This window comes from Canis lupus, chromosome 24 (assembly GCF_048164855.1).
Source record: "Canis lupus baileyi chromosome 24, mCanLup2.hap1, whole genome shotgun sequence".
NCBI classification, from domain to species: domain Eukaryota; kingdom Metazoa; phylum Chordata; class Mammalia; order Carnivora; family Canidae; genus Canis; species Canis lupus.
In genome coordinates this window covers 19,004,256-19,022,148 of record NC_132861.1, presented here as the reverse complement: position 1 = coordinate 19,022,148, position 17,893 = coordinate 19,004,256, and the positions used below count along the sequence as shown (strand labels likewise).

The window sequence follows — 17,893 nt, the reverse complement described above, 5'->3', positions numbered from 1 at the left end:
TCATAAAAGAGGTTTACAATTTTGTACCATAATTTCTATTTTAAATGCTGTTGCCAGGTCTGTAACAACCCATGCTTTATTTCTACTTTGAAGGCTCTGAATTGATGATAAATCTATTAAACAATATTTCAAAATCAGATGTAACTTAGCAAAGGAGCTAGAAAGAAAATATGCAAAACCAAAAGAAATCAATAACATGAACCAAGAAACAATAATCAACTTTTATGGCAGTACACTTTTACCGAGGTAGTGTTCCATGCATATGAGACTGCCCTGGCTTATAAATTAACAGAAGAGTTTATGCTAAAGCACATTATTTTTGGTTTGAAACTTTTTAAACTTTCAAAGTTTCAGTTGCTTTCATAACATGAGACACAAGTTACCTTGATGTAAACAACTACATGTTATTTTTATAATTAAGGTGACCTACGCAACAGGAAGTTTGTAGAATTGTACCTACACCAAGAGTGCAGACTGCCCAGACAGCATCTCAGTACTACATGAAGATCAGAATTTTCCTGGTGAAACATTTGCATTGTAATTTAGTGGTTTTGGAAATCATAAAAAATGTAAGTCATCAAAGGTAATTTATTGTTGAAGTAAAATGAAGATTATTTGTCAAGTTAAACTGGACTTAAAAGATGCTTTCAAATCAATTTCAATTCAGGAATTACTCCTTTGTGTATTCAGAAATTATTTTTGTTCATCTTGCAACTTCAGAAATTGTGCATAAAAGAGATGAAGATTACTTTGAAAAGGTGATGACGAGACTTGGTTTTCCTTTTCTAAAAAATATCTAGTAATTAACCATAATTACAAGTACACAGATTCTGGTCTTTTTCTTCCATTTGTCAAGTATTGTATCACCACACTACTCAAGCATGTTGCGAAGGATGTTCCCTTCGAATTCTAGCCGCAAAAGATACTTTGAGAAGAAACCACTAAATAAGCTGATGAAAATCAAATTAAGATCTTCTAGAGCTTCCAACGTGCATTAGTGTAGTAAAGCTTTAGCTTCACATGGTAAAAACAAAACAAAACCAAAAAAATCCCACTTGTTTTATTTCTCCAATTAATTTGATAACAGCTAAGTTATAGAGAATTAGTGATTCGTGAAACTTACTTTAGGAATCACTTTATGATTGTTGTTGTAAGAATATGAGCTGATTATTCAACAGAAATTGAAACTACTGACTTAAAACAATCAATTTTCTCATATAGAAAAGAAGAAACAGTAAATAATATGGTGAGCTCTATCCCAATACTAACATGGTGGTTGTGGCTAGGGCTAGGTCACATCTTAATGATGTGGAGATAAAACCGTATTTAAAAGTAATTAATGATTATCAGGTATTATTAGACATTTATTGATCAAAATGTGTTCTTAGAAATAATCTTTAAGTATAATGAAATCTATTGAGCATCTGTTATATCCATTATCATGTTTTAAATATTTCCTTTGGGGGATCCCTGGGTGGCACAGCGGTTTGGCGCCTGCCTTTGGCCCAGGGCGCGATCCTGGAGACCCGGGATCGAATCCCACGTTGGGCTCCCTGCATGGAGCCTGCTTCTCCCTCAGACTGTGTCTCTGCCTCTCTCTCTCTCTCTCTCTCTCTCTGTGACTATCATAAATAAATAAAAAAATTAAAAAAAATATTTCCTTTGGGAAGAATTAACATTTATGGTCCTAGGACATAGAAGATAGGCCCATGAAAATTAACATAAACCCTAAATAGCTTAGTTAGGAATTGCATCTATGGCTCTTTGCCTCTCCCCTGTACTGTACAGTTCATGTTTTTAAAAATTTTTATTTATTCATGAGAGACACAGAGAGAGGCAGAGACATAGGCAGAGAGAGAAGCAGGCTCCCTGGGGGGAGCCTGATACAGGACTCCATGCCAGGACCTCAGGATCATGTGTACTGTACAGTTCAAATGGCTTTACCAAGTCAGTCCACAGAAAGGACCATGCAGGCAATTCAATTGTAAGCAGGTGTACAAATGAATATTGCAACCAAAGATCTCCCCAGGCTTACGAGAAGGAATATTTGAAGATTAATTGGCAAAATCAACCGAAGTGAACACTATCAACACTTAAAGTAACTACTGTGGAAATAAAAATATTTAGCTGATCCCTATTTAAGTGCACTTCACTTCAGGTTTTTCATTCTTCAACTCCAGGAATCATCAGTGACTTACTTCTGTTCACTGTCATGCTAGATGTTAAAAATAATTTACCCGGAAAGAAGTCAGTAGGAGGTGAGACAGAATCTGCAATTAGTACTGTATGGAATTTCTGAGCAGATTTTCTCATTAGTTTCACTGAACATGCCTTTGCTTCCACTTAGTTTTAAAAGAAAGTCAAACTGAACTGCTATCTGAGATTACAAAGAATGCACAAGACTCAATCTGGGATGCTATGCTTAAAACACAAACAAAAACGTCACATAATCTAATCAATGCAACAAAGGCATTATTCACAAATTACCCAATATAAAATGACTGTATTTCTTTTTAAAGATTTTATTTGAAAGAGAGCATGTGACAGAGAGTGAGCGAGTGAGTGTGCCTGAGCAGTGAAGAAGGGCAGAGGGAGAGGAGAGGGAAATGCAGACTGCCCACTGAGCAGGGAGTCTGATGTGGGACTTACTTCCAGGATCCTGGGATCATGACCTGAGCCGAAGGCAGATGCTTAACCGACTGAGCCACTCAAATGCCCAAAATGACTGTATTTTTAGAGAGAGCCATTAAAGATTACTTTTTTAAAATACTAATTTTTATATTTGGAGCCTTTAAAATCATCTATGGCTCTCTTCAGATGACAAGTGATGAACCTGTGCCTACGGTACCCCCTTAATAATGAAAGGGGTGAAACAAAAACTCAACATGCACTCTACTTACTCTACCTCTTAAACAACCTTTTCCTTTACCCACCCTTGGAGTAGAATCAAATTTCAACATAACCTAAGAAATACTATTATAAATCAATGAATATTCAAAGCAAAATCAAGTTTAAAATAAATATATTTCAAGCATTTCCTTTTCTTAAAAAAATTAACTTTCACTGCACATGTTTACAAGATTTTAGATTGGGTGAAGGGTAAAAGTTTGTAAGTCTAACACAGAGCAGGATAGTAATTTTCCACTTTTCCTGAAAGGACAAAAAAGAATGACCCAAACTACTAAAAATATTTACTACAAATATACCCAAATCCAGTGATTTAACTAATAACTCTGAAAATGTTTCTAAGACCGTAAGGTGAAATAAAAAATAAATATGCTCAATATTACAGAATATACAGAAAACTTTTTCTTTCTGAATTCTGAATACTCATTAGGGTTTAGGTGTTTTCCCAGGAGGTAATGCAAATCTTTATACAGATATGTTTCATGTTTTTTTATCTAAAATTATTTTATGATTGTGTAATATCCCCAGTGTCAAATGTCCTATGATTGTAAATGAACTAGCACCATTTCAATAAGCTTCATAAAATAGTCTAGCTAAATACCCATGAACAAATCACACATGGTCAAAACAAAAATGTAATAAAAATATTTAGTGAAAAGACACATTTAAGTCCCATTTATGGATTTAAAAAATACAAATAAAATTTTATCAATGTGATATTCAGCTTGTAACTGGCTCAATACATAGCCTTGATTTATTTCCTAAAATCATACTGTAGCATCTTTTGAAAAATTAAATGCAATTTTATACCTTTATTAGTAATGTTAATAGAGGTAAATATTTAAACAGTATACTCATCCCTGGGTCTCTTAAAAAAAACTGAAAAGTCAGTGTAAGTTTAAAATTTTAATATTTATAAATTTAAAAAATTTTACACGTGCTGAATGGTAGCAGTGCTAACATTTTGTGACCATTAAACCACAAACTCACTGCATGGAGCTTCTTTCTTTGTACAGAGAACCAAATCACAATACCAGTATTTGCAATTTGTCATAATTTTATGTGGTAACAAAGACACCACACCAGGAAGCCTGGGCTCAGAACACACTTGAGGTCAGATCCCCATCAGGTACATAGTGCGGATGCAGTATTTTTAATTTCAGGCTAGGAAAATAGCTATTAGTACACATTTGATAGCTCCTAATAGCTAAGAGGCCTAAGAATATAGACTGAAAAGAAAAAAAAAAAAAATCTCTCCACTGGTGGGAAGGCCTGGAATAAGTAAGTGAAAGCAAACCCCAGTGGGTGAGGTGAAAGAAGATGTTTTTTGGTGTGAGTCTCAGGGAGTCTAATGTACCAGCTGTACCTCCCAATCACCACTGAAGCTGTCATACAATATTCCAGTCTTTCCAAAGTAGAGCTATAGGCCAGAAACATGATTTCATCCATCCTCTTTAAAAAAAAAAAAAAAGAATGGATACTCAGTATTAGGTTTATATCTTTACCTGAACCAAATATATTCTTTGGCTAAGTATGTCATGGGTTTCCATTATCAACAGTCAAGAATATTTCACACTTCTCACAACTAAATTTAAATATTTAAAGTTCAGCTTTAGCCAGGGCACTTCAAATTAATTTGAGCTCAGCAATATACCTAATTTGGACATTTTTTTTTATTTTAGGAAATTACTTTTTAAAGAATTCTTAAATGCAGTGTTTTACCAAATGAGAGCATACCCACTCACATTTTTAAATAATTTAAAACCTTATTACATCCTCAAATCAGCTATGCTGTTTTGTAGAAGAATTTATAGAAAATTATGTTAAAAACTCATATCCAAACAGTTCCCTATTCTGTTTAGAAAACAAAACAAAACACTAAGAAGTTCTGAGGTTCCCTTCTGTCTTAACAGCTAATATTTTATTCAGGAACCAATAATGGTAATTATCTGTCAGAGACAGCTAACTTAAGTAAGGTCTAATGACAACCACCTCTAATGACAGAAGTGGCCAACAGAAACAAGTAGAACTGTAACAGACAGAAGAGTTTAAAGATTTAACTGACACTGAATACTAGGACTCTCAAACCTGAAATCCTTGAAAATGAAAGCTAGTTCCCTTCAATACTTGAGGGATTCATACAAGTATTAACAGAAATGAGAAATATGGTGATACTAAAAAGACAAAGACTTGATATCCTGATAAAAGAAGTTCAATCAAAGACAGTAAGGGAGTGTTAAATATTGCTGGCTGGGGGGAAGTTATAGAGATGCTTGGTTGTGAAATGAAAACTGAAAAAAAAAAAAAAAAAGAAGGTAGTAACCATCATATCTGAACAGAGTAATGTATATAATTAGATACATGGTTTACAATGAAATAAGACTAAATACGTAAAATTTTTAAAATATTGCAGTTTTGTTTTGTTTTTTACATGTTAACAAAAAAACTCAATGCAGTGATGTTAACATGCTCCCTGTTCCCCCATCTTCCAACAGATTCAGAGATGGCAAGGCAGAAATACCCGGATAACTGTGTTGAGGACACTGTCAAATACTGCCAAATAGTTTAGTTACTCAGGCAACCCCCCACCCAGAAAGACTATAAAAACTAATCCTTTTCACAGAGGTACAAGAATGCAGTTACATGTACCGTTACATGGATACAAGTTGTGAAAGGACCAAGTCCTTACTGACTTGGACCAAGTCCTTACTGACTGTGCCTTGGGACTCTGTAGAGACTGTGCTTTTTGGAAACAAATGTGCAAGGAAAATAAAACAAGAAATAAGTCTAATAATAAAGAATGAACTGAAAACTAGAAGTTAAAAGATACTATATCTGAACAGAAATTTCGTAAAACACAAAATTCTCAAAATCATATCCTCAAAAGTGTCCCTTTAATGTATAAGAAGGGGGGCACAAATGTTTTTGTTTTTAAAACTCTTTTAACAAAAAAAAAAAAAAAAAAAAAAAAAACTCTTTTAACAACTTAGTTTTAATAGTAAAAATCAACTTACTAGAATGAAGCCAGTGTTCTTTACATCCACTGGGCCAAGAGCATTAAAACAAAAATCCAAAATCCAAAGAGCCAATAAACATAGCCAAAGACAAAACTGGACAAAGTAAAACAAAAGACCCAAACTAAACAAATATTAAATCAAGCAAACATACACATACACTCAGAAAATAAGTCTTAGCCGTTGCAATTAAAGTGGCATCCCCATTACCCAGAAAATGGTGGTGGCGGTTATACCCCAGTTTGCCACTAATCAACATTCTGGGGATACCCAAGTATTATTTGGTCCAATCCAAAGTAAATCTTGCTTTAATTGAAACTGACCTAATGAAATTGCATAGTGTAATGACATTTGGGCCAATTCAGCAGAAATTTATGTCTAGAGAAAAGTTACTAAATACTGATGCCTTTTTATTTACCAAGGCATTTCTTTTCTACTCCCCTTCATTTTTAACAATCTGATTATAGTTTTGTCCTGGCCAGCAGTTGCGTACTTTTAGCGTCCTTTGGCAAAGGGACTCTACGTACTGAACATACAGATATGCACAGCTCACAGATACTGAGGAAGGGTGAGAGAGCCGGGAAACAAAACACCAAGAACAATGCCACAGCAGACTACAAGTTAAGGGCGAAGAAGAAGAGATCTAAAAATAAATGCACTTGTTCGAAGTGTCTTTAAACATACACTACGTATATGTCATGAAGAGCAGCAGCAGCTTTTTCCCGGCTGTCTTTTAAGATGTTTTTGCTCCACCTCAGCTGTTACTCAACAGTGATCGAATTAAGAGTAATGTTCCTCAAAAAGCTATGGCCCTCGGCTTTGCATTCACTTGTGTGTAACATCACATGCACAGGTGGGATGTAATCTAGATGCTCCAGTTTGGTGAACTGTAACTGTTAGGAGCACAAAGTTATACCAGGTTTTGCACAGCGTTATGTCTGGAGGTGCATATACCATATGCAATTCCTATATGAACACTACATTTGAAGGATAGTTGAGTGTATAGGTGTCAAGAACACAGCAGAAGGAGAAAGCCCATCCCTTGGAAGCACAGAGTGTGCCTGCACCAGAGTCTCCGTCACTGTGCCATGGGATTTCTGACATTGCGGTGGGCAGAGTTTCATATGCCTACAGTTTATAAATTAGCTTTCATTTCCATAATTTAAACTGGTACACAGAATTAAGGGGTTGATGGCAGCAGTACAAAAGTCCTGATTAGAAAAATCAAACTAGAGGATCTAAATAGGAATTTTTTAATCTCTTAAATTAAATTTACATGGCTCCTGTGAAATGAGGAGAACGTTCACTCTAGCATTAATTATTGCCCCTAATGCCCCAATGTATAATAGTCTGTATGAATCAGTAATTCACATCCTTTAAGATAGTTATTGCTTAAGCAAGCCATTCAGAGTAGATTATTAGCCATGGGCCACATGGCTGAAGAGAGCCTTTCATTTCATTCATAAACCCACATAAATACACAATCAAAAGGGCACCAGGTTCATAGCAGCTAACACCCTAAACCAACTCTGAAGCATCAAGACTTGATTTCTTACTAAAACAAATCTGCTCTTTTTTTGTATTTTCTTGTTAAAATTAAGGCAATGAAATGGCTACAGTTCCTAAAGTTCTTTTTATGGAACAAAAATATACACGTATTTTCCTCAAGTTCAGTCATCAGAGTATGATTAGAGACCTGTATTACACAAAACCTGCAACACCAGGCTGATGTTACAAAAAAAGAAAGAGCGAGAGCACGTGCTACAAGAGTCCAACAAACACCTGGCATTCCTTCCTCCTGCTGAATTACAAACCTGATCAATCAACAAAGGGAGGAAAAGTTTGAAAGCACAAAACCTCTTAGGAGTGTCCAATGTCTTTTGCATTGATTCAAAACTTTTGAGGTGGCAGAGGGGAAGAGCTTATTAAAATGAAGACTCCAAGGCCCAACACATAGAAATTCTGACTCTGAGCATCTATACTCAGGCCCAAGAATCTATCTTTTCAACCAGCCCCTCGAGTGATGCAGGTGATCTGTGGACAACATTCTGAGAAACAATGCTGAGTATATGTCCATCTAATATTTAATTTAACAAAAATTCTAAACTTTGGCTAGCCACCTAGCGATTTGATAAAGGGGGAAAGGCACTGAATATGCATTTCATGGTGCCCATATCTGTTTGCACATATATGGAATTGAAAATCTTAAATCACCATTCAGAATCTACAAGACATAGATGACAGATTGTGGCTAACACCCAACAGCAGAAGCTGATTCAAAGGTGACCTCTCCTGTTTCACTGCATTACACGTTAGACTTTCAGGCTCTCCGATATCCAAAATGGCCAAAGAACTGAAGAACAGGACAAGACTCAAGTCAGCTTTTAGCAATTCAGTGCACTTTGCAGAAAGGATCTAAATTAAGCATAAAGTTTTGTTATTTATTTTACACAAAGGAGACCACCAACATTTGCCATAAATTCTTCTAAACTCTTTAGGAAGGCCATCTTCTGCTTCCGATCCAGAGTAGGAGGAGTGCTGCTTGCAGTGAGCTTGTTGAAGGCATCTGCTAATCTCTGGTAAATAACTGGGTCTTGTTGACTTGACAGTAATGTTTCAACCAATTCAGAATATTCAGCCTATTGAAGAGATAAAGTACACATAAGAACATTTATCTTCCTCAAATGACACACAAGTAGATCACATCAGGTCCTGGGATGTGGGATCCTGCCTGTGGGATTCTGAAAGGCAGGGTCTGACAGCTCTTTTTCTTTTATATTAAGGTGTAGCTGTCATATAACATATTAGTTTCAGGTGTACAACATAAAATTCCATATTTGAATACACTGTGAAATGATCACAACAACGCTTTTTAATCGTTAACATTTAGTGCAAGTTTACTGTATTTCAGGTAGTATTCCAGCCATTTATATTAGTAACTCACTTTTTATAACAATCTTATGAGGTAGGTATTGTTTATACTATTTCACAGATGAAAGTTCTTACATATAGTGAGATTAAGTAGTATGTTCCAGATTGTACAGCTTTTAAGCAAGAATCTAGGCTGCATGGCTCCAGAAGTCATGCTAGTTATCAACTTTGTTGGGTTGCCTCTTCTCTGTTTCCCAAACACATTATTCATTTTTATTTTACATTTTATATATAACCTAAGTCTGACTTTCAACAGTTTCCCAGGGGTTTATATAGAAATACTGTCAACACAGTTCTGAGGATAGCAGATCCCCACAAAGGCAGACAGGAGTTGTTTGGGAGGAGGTGGTATAGCAGGAGGAGTGTATTTTAGTCCTTTCTCAAGATGGAAGTAGAACACTTTGAATGAGGAAATGTAACTCCAAGCTAGTAATAGACCCAGTGGCTCTGGGAGAAAGGGCAGGAGAAGGAGCATAAGAAATACAGGAACCTGGGGTTAGGGGTGCGGGTGTATGTGTAGCGCTTCTATTTTAATGCCTTCTATAATAAAGCCTTACATAGAGGAGTAAGTGCGGGTTAAGGGACACTCAACCAAAACAGATTTCCAAGATAAGCTCTCTTGAAGAAAAAAAAAAAAAAAAAAAAAGTGGCTCGGACACTATTTTTCATTAACTTCTTGTGATATCATGATAAACCAAAATGGTGAAATGAAATGTTAATTCTATTTAGAAAGGAAGAGTAAGGCATAGCATGCCATCCCTGACCCACAAGCATGGAACCAGGATGGCGACCCTAAATGCTCTATCCAAGGGACAGACCTGCTCACAGAGGACTAAGTATAAACTCAAATAATTTCCCTCTTCAAAAGAAATGGTAGTCCCTCTGGGGCCAGACCCAGCAAGATATTATACTAGTTAAACCTAAACCCTGCTCTCTTTTCTACAATGTGTAAATATGCTTTTTTAAAAAAAGGCAACTGGAATGCAATGGCTTACATGTATGGGAATAAGAAGCCTCTGTTCCTAGTAAGCAAAAAGGAAGTCAAATGATAGCCAAAGGCCACAGACCTGAGATGGGCACCATCTGTAGAAAGTTGTACCTACAAAGGACAGTAAGAATTGAAGTCCCAGAGTACCTTCAGCTTGGGGCACAGATGGTATAGGAAGTCTATAGGAAGGCCGTCTTTAAGTAGTATGAAAGGTCTCTTTATTAAAAACGTAATTAAAATCAAAACCTCAGTGCCACTCACAGCAAATGCTATGGACTCTGTAAGGAAGAAAAGCTTTTTAATAAAAATGAAGTCAATCACTTTTAGTCATGCTGGGACGTTTATATGTGCTTGGTGGTGGGGGCAGAGAGACAAAAAATGGGGAAAGGAGTGTTGGGAAACTGAGGCAGCTGATGATCCAATATGATTCTACTCATATACCTGATGGGTACCTTATCTACTGAATAGGGAGGGAACACGTGAGCTAGCATAACTTTTCTTCCATAATATCACCCCAACAGTGAGTGAGTGCTTCAGAGTCTCTAAAGGCTGAACAAAATAAAATGAAACAATATACTCTTTTCCATAATGTAATATGAAATAATACACTTTCCATATTATGATAAGAATTAACACATTGTTGATTTCTATGTTTTCCCATGGCCGACTCCTCTGGGTCCCCATTTCATTCATCTGGTCTCCCTTAGAAAACTATGAGTTTCTCAAGGACAGAAACCACGTCACTACTATTCTTTCACATCAATTCATGGTTCCTAGCACTTGTTTAAGGACAAGCGTTAGGGCAACAATCAATGCAAAGAATGATTCCTAACAGTGTAGTAAGGAAAAGCAGTCTTTATTAACTGACAAATAGATGATCAAATAAATAGAAAAAGTCAGAGCTAACAGGAAGTAAAGAAATATAGCCTCACTGAAACAGAACTAAAGCACCGAGTCATTGATTCTCTAAGAAATAGATTACTCTTTGCATGAACAATCTCCTTGCTAAAAAAAAGGGGGGGGGTAGAGTCCCACAAAGAGACTTGTGTCTGGTACCTGATGCAAACACACCAACGTGTAGAAAGCTTCACCTGCTGCAGTGGTCATCTCTGTGTTGTGCTTTTGCAAAACCAGCATATCAAAAACCAGCTGAAAGTACACAATATAAAACCTCTAAATAAAAATATATAATGATAATACAATATTCCAGCCCCTTCCCATCCCAAAAAAGAAAAAGGTATGGTAGTTGTTCTTATTTAACAAATCTGAAAATTAAAGAAAACAGGTTTTTAAGAATCCAACAATAATGTACAGATGTTACTCCTTGCTGTGATATGTGTAATCATCAAATGACCAAATTCCCTGTTACCTTTACATCAGTTTTCAAGAATAAAGTGGAAAATAATGTATCCAGGGAGTTGATCTCCACAAAGCGCAGTGAACAGAAAGTAACGATTTCCTGTTTTATGAATGATGCATTTCCTCATTTGAATGAAGATTTGCATGCACTGACCATACTTATTTAAGCAGATGGTTTCACAGCTTACCACCCAAACATCTTACCTTAAGAAAGTGCCGTGTTGCTAGAAAAAGTGGTGAATCTGTTTCTTGTGCTTTAGCACACTGTTCAGCTAATGGTGTCAAAGCTTCCAGGCAAAGCTGGCAAACTTCCGAACTCATTCTGATCACGAAGGTCAAGGAACAAACTAGATATAATTTGACTTATAAAAGATTAAAAAGTTATAGCTATTATCAAATTCTAGGACTGAATATAGAGAAGTGAGTAGATTAGTGTGCAATACAGCATTATGTGAGAAAGGTTTCCAGTGTTTCTGATCATGAACACATGATTGACTATTCTCTAAGATCAGAGACTCACCAACAGTATATTATTAATTGGGGCTCTTAATGAATGACTTTGGGACCAAGCACCAAACGCCTTGAGATTGGTGAAAGGAGAGATGAGGCAAACTAACAAACAGAACTACAGCAGTTAGAGAGATGACTGCTTTCTTAAAAATAAAATGAGGGCAGCCCAGGTGGCTCAGCAGTTTGGCGCCGCCTTTGGCCCAGGGCGTGATCCTGGAGACCCAGATTGAGTCCCGTGTCGGGCTTCCTGCATGGAGCCTGTTTCTCCCTCTGCCTGTGTCTCTGCCTCTCTGTGTATCTTGTGAATAAATAAATAAAATCTTTAAAAAAATAAAAAATAAAATAAAATAAAATGAAACCACAAAAGAATAATTAAAAATCCAAATTAAAAAAAATTTTACTTTAGGTAAGATCTTTCTCCCCACATGACAAATGACAATGATGTTCATTTAAAGGATATGATGTCATTCCTAGTTCTAGAGAGTACATCAGACTTTTAAAAAGATCTTCAGGAAGCTGTGGTATTTTTTCAGGAAAAATCTCACAGATAAATGTAATTAATTTGTAGTACTGATTACAAAGGGTTGGAAACTGAAAAAGAAATATTAAATATTTAGATGCTTACTGGTATTTAATTTCTATTTTCATTAATGCAGTAAAATAAAGTAACAACCAATAAACTTTATGATTTCTTAAAACTTATTCAAGATATAGAAAACATGAAGACCAAATATGAAAAGAAGTTATAATAGAGGGAATATTTTTGTAATACAAGGGTAATACATAGTAGAAACAATTATCTTCTGGACAGTTGTTAAAAGCTACAGCCAATTCCAGATAATCTGTTTACCTTGAAAAAGCAAACAAAGCAGCCAAATTTCAAATTATTAAATGATCTATGATTAAAATTTTGCAAATGTGTTTATTTGCATTCCATCATGTTAGAAAAATACCAAAAGGTAATACAAATTGTTAAGATTATGTACAGAATAGAATATTCACTCCTTCACACTTCCAAAAGCTGGTTTCAGAGTCCTGAAAACTGAAGTAGAAAGTAGGCAATCTACACTTTAACCTTACTGAATACACATCTAACTGTTTAATGGTCTATTTGATGAGGAAAAACCCCCAAACCAAACCAAAAAACCCTACCAGCAAAGCAACAGACAGCTTACTACACTTCCCCATACCACTGGTGGTACATGACTATCAGCTCATGGGTCCTCAGACTCCTCTCCAAAGAACATTTCTCAACAAAGAAGCATGTGATCCCAGCCCATTCCATGGGAATCGGGCAACACCTCCTACTTTTCCAACTACTTCTCAACCTCTATCTCCTCCCCTCCCACGACCAACTTCTCTTTCCCTCTCCCACTCTACCTTGTGTGAGAGCTCCACAAAGGCACACATGTATTTCCAATTTCCTCATCATCTCTATCTTTGTCCCGTCTTACACTCTGTGACAACTCACAAGACAGATTCTCCTCCCTTGTGGTACTTAAAGGAGGAAGAATGGGCAGCCTCACTCCCTCCACATCCTCAACACTAACTGGGCAAGCCAAGACACAAGGTCACCAGAATGTACATAAACGTAAAAACTGTTTTAGTCTTGGTTTTGTACAATCCCATTTCTACCTGGGGTGGCTAGAAAATGCCTTCTATTGATCAATCCCTCAAATTTAGGAATGATGTTCAAAAGTATCAGTGGAATACACCCAAACACACAACTTAATTTGCTTAATGATAAATGATGAGGGAATCAAAACTGCCAACATTAGAACTAAGTTTCTAAAAGAATCAGTCTTTCTCTGTCACTAATTATCAGTGAACATAAGATACTGGAGCAGGATTAAAGGAGGGCATGAGCTGTGTACCAAGCTGCATGCATGAGTGCGAATGACACACAATCAGAACCTAAATTCTAGTTTTCATGTGTGCTCAACAGTTAAGCAGGTACTTATACCCTCTTAATTAAATCAGAGATATATTCTTGTCTAAAACATCTTTTAACTCCAAACACACACATTTTGGATGTTCATATTCGCTGTCTTTAATTACCTTCAAAAGATCTTGTGACATCAGGGGCAGAATTAGGTTCACTCCATATAAAACCACATCAGCTGCGGACACAGACCTGTTTGCTGCTTGCCCTGGCTCATGTCCTCTGAACACTTCATCTATTTAAAAAAAAGAGAAGAAAGAAAAAAAGAAAGAGAAAGAGAAAGAGAAAGAGAAAGAGAAAGAGAAAGAGAAAGAGAAAGAGAAAGGAAAGGAAAGGAAAGGAAAGGGAGAAAAGAAAAGAAAAGAAAAGAAAAGAAAAGAAAAGAAAAGAAAAGAAAAGAAAAGAAAAGAAAAGAAAAAAGAAAAGAAAAGAAAAGAAAAGAAAAGAAAAGAAAAGAAAAGGAAAGGAAAGGAAAGGAAAGGAAAGGAAAGGAAAGGAAAGGAAAGGAAAGGAAGAAAAAGAAAGAAAGAAAGGTCTTAGAATTGCAATATTAATAAAGAGATAGATAAATTACACTCAAACCCTTAACCCAAAATAAATCTGAGTGGACATCTGGTCAGTCTTACCCTGGGTCATCCTTTTGTATTTTACTTTTTAGGATCTCTGAGTACCTGATGTAGATATTCTGTGTTTATATTATTATTCTACAATGATTTACAAAGTAAAATCTATTCCTCTGATATACTACACTGTAATTACGTTAAACAATTTCCATAGTAATATTTATTTTATCTTAGATATGTGACATCTTTCTATGCTGTAAAGCAGTGGGGGAAAACACAGAAATTAAAATGTTACAAAAAAAAAGAAAATAGCTAAAAATGGGTTATTATCTTGCATCCATAAAAAATGCTTATAGGGATCCCTGGGTGGCGCAGCGGTTTAGCGCCTGCCTTTGGCCCAGGGCGTGATCCCGGAGACCCGGGATCGAATCCCACGTCGGGCTCCCGGTGCATGGAGCCTGCTTCTCCCTCTGCCCGTGTCTCTGCCTCTCTCTCTCTCTCTCTCTCTGTGTGACTATCATAAATAAATAAAAATTTAAAAAAAAATGCTTATAAATTAAGAATTCTCCTAAGACCTAAATAGTTGGAGTGAGCAAAATCCACAAACATCTAACAAAACCAGAAGCCCAATGAAATACAGTTCATTCTGCTCATTAATGAAACAATGCAAATTTTTAAGATACTACTTCTGATTCATTAAATTAGAAATGACTTTTAAATGATAACTTTTAAATGCTGGTGAGGATAAAGTTTAACAGCTACCCTCAAAAGTAACACAGTAAGAGAGTCTCTTGAGCACTGTCTGTACTAAAGATATAATCAGAAATTCAGACAGAGATCTGTCCACAGAAGAGATTGTTATATCACCATTTATAACAGTAAAATCATAAATATTCCAAATCTCCACTATTAGGGAATCAGGTTAAATCCCAAAATGTGGGATACCATGCAGCCATCAAAGGTCATAAAAAATTTCAATGACAAGGAAAAGGCTAATAACAACACATTAACAAAAAAAGGGGCAGAATATCAAATTATATTTAGAGTATGAGCACAAAATTATACAAAATAACCAAAATGCCATTTACACTTGATTCTATATTATGTCACAGTATGGAGGACATTTTTCTATCTCTGCACTTTAAAATTTTTCTATTAAGAGCAAATTACTTTTAAAACAAAAAAAGATAAAATCAGGTAAAAAAGCATTTCTACTTAAAAATAACTTTTTCAGCTTGTGAACTTCTTCCTCAAGAGTTTCTGTTCCAGCTGGAAGAATCTCATGTTCTGAAGCTGGGCACTGGTAAACCTGGATTGCATCAATCAGGAAGCCTATTCTGGAGCCCTGGGAAATGGGTTTTGGAGCTCTCACCCAGCTCTCAGGGCTTGCTCCTAAAAGATAGTGCTCTCAGGCCTATACAGAAGGTCCTGCCTTGTGCTTTGTGGGACTCAGCTCTCAAGCCACAAGCTCTCCTAAGAATTCAAGAATGTAGAGCAGAGGCCCATTTCCACTTATGCTTTTAATCTTCCACCTACTATGTTAATTGCATTTCATAATATTTAAAGTATTTTCTATTTTATCTCAATTATCTTTACTTTAAAAATAAATCACCTTCCTTGCTGCCATCTATTTTAACAGGTACTGCTGTTTCTTTATCATTTTCTATTTTAATTATCTTCATTCTTCCAATTTTTAACCTTATCTACTCTTATTTTAGTTTTCCCCATTCTCCCTCATTTTATTCTCTTTTACCCCTGTTTGTACTTTCAAATCCTGAGCATTTTAGCCTCAATTTCTTTTCTTCTTCTTCTTTTTTTTAAGATTATATTTATTTATTTATTCATTCATTCATTCATTCATTCATTCATTCATTCAGAGAGAGAGAGAAAGAGAGGCAGAGACACAGGCAGAGGGAGAAGCAGGCTCCATGCAGGGAGCCCGATGTGGGATTTGAACCCGGGTCTCCAGAATCATACACCCTGGGCTGCAGGTGGCACTAAACTGCTGCGCCACCGGGGCTGCCCTCAATTTCTCTTCTTAATGTTCTATTATGACTTCAATCTTTTTGCCTTTTTATTGTGAAAACTTGCCATTCAACTATACAATGTGTTCTTAGAGCTGCAAATTGCACCACGACCTTGACAGGGATGTTTTTCCTTATTCATAACCTTTAACGGCTCTTCCCATCCCTTTTAAGACAAGCTCTTAACTTTGAGTCAGACTTCTCAGAGTACAGGGTTCTTGACCTGGGTCGTTATAGCCCTGGAAAGTATACAGCTGAGTTCCTAAGAGTTCACAACTCAACTAAAAGCCTTGCAAAAAACTCTGAGGGTGGTGTAACATACACTTTTTTAAGGGAATGGCTCAGTAACTACTTCAGATTTTAAAGGCACATGTGCTCTAGAAAAGGTTAAGAACTCCTGGATGGAGAAGCATCAACCTGAACAAATCAGAAAACATGGGAATGACACTTGGTGAGAGGCTGGGCCTAGAAAAAGAGGGGCAGCTGAGGTTTTGGTGTAGAAAGAATTCACTGAGGGAACATGCAGGACGGAGCTTTTGAAACCATCTCTCCTAGGTACCCCTAGTTAACTGTGAAGGAGGGTAAGCCCTCTGTACTGTAACACTGGTAGTGCCTAGGGGAGGGCAGACATTGCAAAAAACTATTTTTAGTGAATAAGGAAAATAACCCAATATAGGAAACAGAAAGAAGAATCTCAAGTAGTGGGGAAAAGTGGAACATAACAGGACCCAACTCAGAGAATCTTATAAGGAAGTCAAAAGTGTCTGCACAACATTTGAAAGGAGGCTCTAGATAGGATTCATTTTTCTCTTAGAAAACAAGATCCCTTGTGGCTTAAGGCATGGTTGCCAGTGGGTTAATAGGCACATGAAGTAAAACTATGTAAAATAAATGATATTTCAATTACTAATAAAGTTCTTGCCTATAGTAACAACGTTTTTTTACCTACTGGTTGCCAGGAACAATGCTAGGCATAATGATACTTTGTAGCTAATTTTTAAAGATTTTATTTATTTATTCTTGAGAGACAGAGAGAGAGAAGCAGAAACATAAGCAGAGGGAGAAGCAGGTTCCCTGAGGGGAGCCCGATGTGGGACTCAATCCCAGGACCACACCCTGAACTGAAGGCAGACACTCGACCACTGAGCCACCCAGGTGTCCCTGTAGCTAATCTTTAAGACATTTCAAAAGGTATTTATTATGGTGCCCTTTAACAGGCACTTTAATAGTCAGAAAAAGTGAAGGAAAGCTAACTAAGTTAGGTCTTCCCAAGTGTGGCCTGTCAGCTCCAGAGTTCAATGTTTCCCATCCCAACAAGGTTCCCAACCAAGCTGCAATCTGGAAAATGCTACAGTTTTCGTGGGTAGCTACCTCAGAGGAGAGAGAGGAGTGATTTAGTCAATAAAGTGTAACTCAGAAAAGACTGGCCCCTGGGATCTCATTCAGATGCTGGGATGTAAATATCTGTCCTACAATTTACTTGCTATAGATCTGTGGGCAAGTAACATGATTTTCTCTGTGTGTTTCCTCACTATAAAATGAGTATAACAACGAAACCTATTTCTTGCCACTGTAATATGAACAGTGATTGGCATTTTTAAGAACCTAATAGATGGAAGGTATGATTACTATTATTCTTATTAGACAAGAGCCAA

At 36.4% G+C, this 17,893-nt stretch overlaps 1 protein-coding gene and 1 long non-coding RNA gene across 8 annotated transcripts in view; one reads left to right on the top strand and one right to left on the bottom strand.

Annotated features, from left to right (window-relative positions):
- LOC140615839 (uncharacterized) overlaps nt 1–17,893 on the top strand; it is a 68,456-nt gene that overhangs the window by 31,035 nt on the left and 19,528 nt on the right. Inside the window, exons 3-4 of one of the 2 annotated variants that reach the window (XR_012016335.1) lie at nt 422–569; nt 5,403–5,926. This is a non-coding gene — a long non-coding RNA (uncharacterized lncRNA). Of the gene's footprint in view, nt 1–421; nt 570–5,402; nt 5,927–17,893 lie in introns of those variants that run through there. The other variant, XR_012016334.1, reaches the window with a different exon arrangement.
- The window catches only part of XPO4 (exportin 4), a 121,996-nt gene continuing 107,901 nt past the window's right edge, over nt 3,799–17,893 (bottom strand). For all 6 annotated transcript variants that reach the window (XM_072795807.1, XM_072795803.1, XM_072795805.1 and 3 more), the window contains 5 exons: nt 13,768–13,886; nt 12,170–12,300; nt 11,404–11,521; nt 10,897–10,989; nt 3,799–8,560 (listed from right to left, as the gene is read on the bottom strand). In XM_072795807.1, coding sequence (XP_072651908.1) covers nt 8,363–8,560; nt 10,897–10,989; nt 11,404–11,521; nt 12,170–12,300; nt 13,768–13,886 — 659 coding nt within the window. In that variant the 3' untranslated portion in view covers nt 3,799–8,362. The remainder of the gene's footprint in view (nt 8,561–10,896; nt 10,990–11,403; nt 11,522–12,169; nt 12,301–13,767; nt 13,887–17,893) is intronic.